Raw genomic sequence first — 4,447 nt, forward strand, 5'->3', positions numbered from 1 at the left:
AGGCTCCGATACACAGTAGGCGCTTCCACATACCAACACTACGGACTATTGCCAGCTAGTCTACTACGTAGTGTGTCCCGCGCTACCGGGCTTTCCCAGCACCGGGGTGCAGGGAGTACTACCCGCGGTGCACACAGTCTAACTCACAAACACATATCTCGTGGAGGAACTTATGCTCCCCGCGGGCACATCACTATAACTTCAGAAAGGTATTCGCGTGCACCAATCGAGTCCGTTGCTTGTAAAGATGATTTCGAAGGCAGCTGAAAACAGTGGGTGGCGATCACTTTGTTCGAACGTAGAATTAAGTGACACGAACTCTCGACAAGCAGGCATGAAAAAAACCAGATACACTTTACAGACCGAAATGGGTATAGAGCCGGGCTCGCAGAAACCGATTCCGTACAGCAACTGCATGAGAAAACAGGAAAAGCCTGGAGTGTCGAAAGGCATGCAAGAAACAAGACAAAAAAGTACGGCAGCGAAACAACGGGCGTACAGAGAAAAAAGAACAGGAGTCTCAGAGTTTCTGGAGCAAGACTCCTACAAAACAGACAGGAACAGCAGAGGGCAAAACAAGAAAAAAGGCCAACACTGCCGAGGAAACGACCTCCCCGAAAGCAGGACTCGCGTCAGCTGTCCGGCATCGGACACATCCGTGTTTTAAGCAAACAGAAAGTAGGTCTCGCGCATCGAGGTGACAAGACTACCGTATCGGTCAGGACATATGGTCTCACGCACGGGCGGAAAAGCCAGGATGTGGCGGGTAGTGACACTCATCTTCTTGCCGCTCCAGAATCTATCCGCACTGAGCAAGGCCACTGAACCACTGGCGGTGCTTGCCCCCTCGAACGTGTATTCTCCTTCGCAGTCCACCCCAGGAATGACCGATGACAGAAGGCACGCGCGGCCGACTCGTAAATACAGCTGAACTCACCACGCTTTCGGAGCTCGGATTCAAGAACCAACGCGGGAAAGACGTGTCTAACATCTGGGCGCTTCCTCCGAGTACACGAGTAGAGGTGCGCAGACTAAACAGCAACGAAGATGGCTATCGTCCGGCCAGATGCATATTTAGTTTGCACCGAGTCACATTACTTTCTCTGTTACGCAGAGAGCGTAGGAAACAATTTCAGAGGCACGTAGCCAGTGGAACAAGAAAGTTGTCCGGCGCTCTTTCACTGAAGGCCGAGTAGGAAGGGGGGCAGCAACGAGAGCAATGGACGAGCAACAAGCGAGGGGAAGACAGAAAACTGTCCCTTTTCAGAAGCGCCCTTCCTTATTTCCTAAGAAAAAGACACAACACAAAAGAGCCGAAACACCCGGGAACTCGATTTTCCTTTCCACAGTCCAAATCTCCGCTTGCCGGCGTCGTCCTTACACCATCTCTAGCCGTATTTAAACACCTGTCGTGCCAACACGGTGGACGCTGATAGAAGACAAGTCCCAGAATACACGGTCGCGATACTCGGTGACACACAACTGATTAGGCATTGTGGAGTCTCCACGTGCATCACCTTGTGTATGTAGTTGAATCTCGAGCACCGACGACAAGAACACCGGTTGAAATAGAGCACGCAGAGAACGACAGCGGCTCGTGCCTTTTTCTTTATGGCCACTGTTCAGCCTCGGACGTATGAGGAGCTGTACCACGTGGCAGGAAGCCGGGCTTAAACGCAAACAGTGAAGCCACCCGGCTCTCCCTGACGTCGCGCGCGGTGATTACAACGTGAGTCCATCGGCAACCGTCTTGTTACTTGTATCAGGAAGACGAAAAATCGTTCGTTTTGAATCCAATTACAAGTCGGTCTGGACACTTGGCTCCAACAATGTTCAGTTGTGTGTCCTCACCCTCCCTCGTTTTCAGCTCTCCGCCGGGCCGCCTCCTCACGTCTCCGGCGCACCTCCGCCAATCTGAAGGAGAAGCGTAAGAAGCGAAACTCCACAACATGGAGCATAGGGAAACAGAGCGTTAGGACGTCAGACCAGCCAGCCATGCATCTCTCAATACCTTTTGTTTTGGGGCAACACACGGAACTATAGAGAACAACGTCCGGCATTGACCTCCAAAGTTGAGGCTTACACAAAGGACTACGGAAACTTGAAATATCAGATAGGAGTGTCCTCGTGGACGCGCGGGCTGAGACCTTGTAGAAGTCCGTGTATAGAAAGCGGGAACCATGGCAGTTCAATACATACTTTGGAAGTGTTTCCAAAACTCGACTAAGTCGTACTTGTAGGCATGCACTCTCCGTGTCGCATGTACGCCAAGTTATTTACACACGGAGCATGCTCCGGCACAGACAAATGCACGTGCAAGACTATTTTACGTGCGCTTGCACCGCCGAATGACCTGCGGAGCGAGAAGGGCCAGGTACGCGATATACGCAGGCGCGTGTGATGACACAGTAACACGGGCACAGGACAATACGCCGCGCAGAGTCGACAAATCGACAGCGCGGAGCGTAAGACAGAACGCACCTGGCCAGGTCTGCCTTCGCTTCTGCCGTTTTCCCTTCCGCATGCAATTTCTAAAAAAAAAAAAACAGGGAGGCGCGAGCAACCAGGACTTCGACGAGCATACCTTCGTCCGCTACTCTGAAGTCTCCGGCAGGCCCTAAACCCCATACAGTACCAGCGGACACTCTTCACACAGTTGGGTTTTTCTTTTCATTAACGGGACACCACTGTGAGCGTTGCTTCTTCGTATCGGGTCTGCTCAACTCTGTACTACTTGTGTTGTGAGCTTTTTCTGGCGTGCTTCCTATTGCCTCAGTGAATCCTATACACGGCTTACAGCTAAGCAGACGCCAAGCCTGCCCACACAGGCAAGAGGCACCGTATGGATACCACAGACATACGAATGCAGCGTAGATGTGTACTGGATAGAATATAGACGTGTGCATGCTGGGTGGAACCAAGACCGTGTGCAGCAAGGCATGTAGTCGAGAGTACTTGCTTTATACCTACGTAGAGACAAGGCGACCGGACAGGTGTAAATCGAAGTTCTTGGCTGACCTCATAGATGCGCTGACGCCGTTGCCGTTCCAATTCTTCTCGTTCTCGCCTACTCAGTTCAACGATTCCACTCTTTTCTACACTCTGTTTACTTCTGTTAGGGTTCGTAGTAGAGATCTTCAGGTCTCCTAACTGCACAAGAAGACACACACACGGCTTCGTCCCTTCTGCAGGCAAGACGGGTGCCCTACTGCACATTCCACAATGAAAAGAAAAAAGATGAGAACGCGAAAAAACCTGCCAAAGATAATCACTGAAAAATAAGGTAACCTGACAGAAGTCAAGCAACTTGAAGAGTACTGGGAAACGTCTGGCAGGCAGCGTGAGCTTCGCAGAATGCGGCTGGCGATACTTCACTCACCACAGCGCGCACACCTGAGAAAGCAAGCAAAATGCATGCTTCTCAATGAGACGAGAAAAATGTGTATATATTCACTGACTGGAGGTTTCAAAGTGACTAGTTGGACGGACGACTTATAGTAACCCGTGTATCCACGCTTACAAATATTTCACAAAAAGTACGTGAAAGTAGCTGCACATGCGTTTCTGAACAACCAGACATGTGACCCCCAAAGAGTGAATCAACGGGCAACAGAACGCAAAGCACCTCAATGACAACGAAGGAACTGACACTTACTTCGATGGAGAGATCTTCTTCTTCAGTTTCCTCCTGCAGACAAGCATAGTGCTCCCCAAAAGAGACACGGACACGTCTTACATGCTTCTGACCCCAAAAAAAGCCTACATAGGCCACTGTTGAACGCTCTTGACTCGGAAATGTCGGCGATGGTGCACGTGTGTATGCTTCGGCTCACACCGTGAAGCCCGTGTATGTACCAGCTACAAGAACGCGCTCTCACTACGCGGATGCCGGTGATCGTGACTCAGTCTGTCCAACGTTACAGCCGAACTGAGTTACTGCTTACGGCCGGCATGCACATCCATTACTGCTCGCAGGGACATTCGCGCTAGCGTGTCTACTCGCATCAGAGAAGCTACGGCGTGTTGTGGCAAGCGCTCAACGTTGTTAGGCACGTAGCTGCTGTTCTTCAAAACCAAACAATCACCTCCCCCTGCACCGAAGCAAAGTGCGTCACAAGGCTTGCTCCATTCTGTAGAAATTGTAAAGAAAAAGAAGGTACTGTACGTGTATACTTCACGAAGCCCTGCAAGAATACACACGCTCCACATGGCTATGTGCACATTGGAGAGAAGAGATACCGAAGGACCCTTGGGAGACCCCGTCAGTCCACAGGCACATCGTGTACGGCGCAGTGGTCCCTCTCTGGCAGACAGGCGTGCAGGCATCCTTACCTCCTCACTCCCCTTCCCTTTTTCCTTCTTTTTCTGCTCCCTCAAAAAGTCCAAAGGCCTCTTGAATTTGGCCTTACCATGCTCCTCCTCTTCCTCATCTTCTTCTTCTTCCTCC

The 4,447-nt window shown here is 51.0% G+C and overlaps 1 protein-coding gene across 1 annotated transcript; it reads right to left on the reverse strand.

Annotated features, from left to right (window-relative positions):
* Positions 1-235: 235 nt before the first annotated feature.
* CSUI_011256 (28 kda heat- and acid-stable phosphoprotein) lies at positions 236-4,431 on the reverse strand (the record flags this gene model as incomplete). Its single annotated transcript, XM_068071357.1, has 6 exons — positions 236-1,286; positions 1,852-1,914; positions 2,482-2,531; positions 2,971-3,150; positions 3,656-3,688; positions 4,333-4,431. Coding segments are annotated over 6 exons (432 nt in total), but the record flags the coding sequence as incomplete, so codon positions are not given.
* Between the last annotated feature and the right edge of the window lie 16 nt (positions 4,432-4,447).

This window comes from Cystoisospora suis, assembly GCF_002600585.1.
Source record: "Cystoisospora suis strain Wien I chromosome Unknown contig_10458, whole genome shotgun sequence".
Taxonomy (NCBI): Eukaryota; Apicomplexa; class Conoidasida; order Eucoccidiorida; family Sarcocystidae; genus Cystoisospora; species Cystoisospora suis.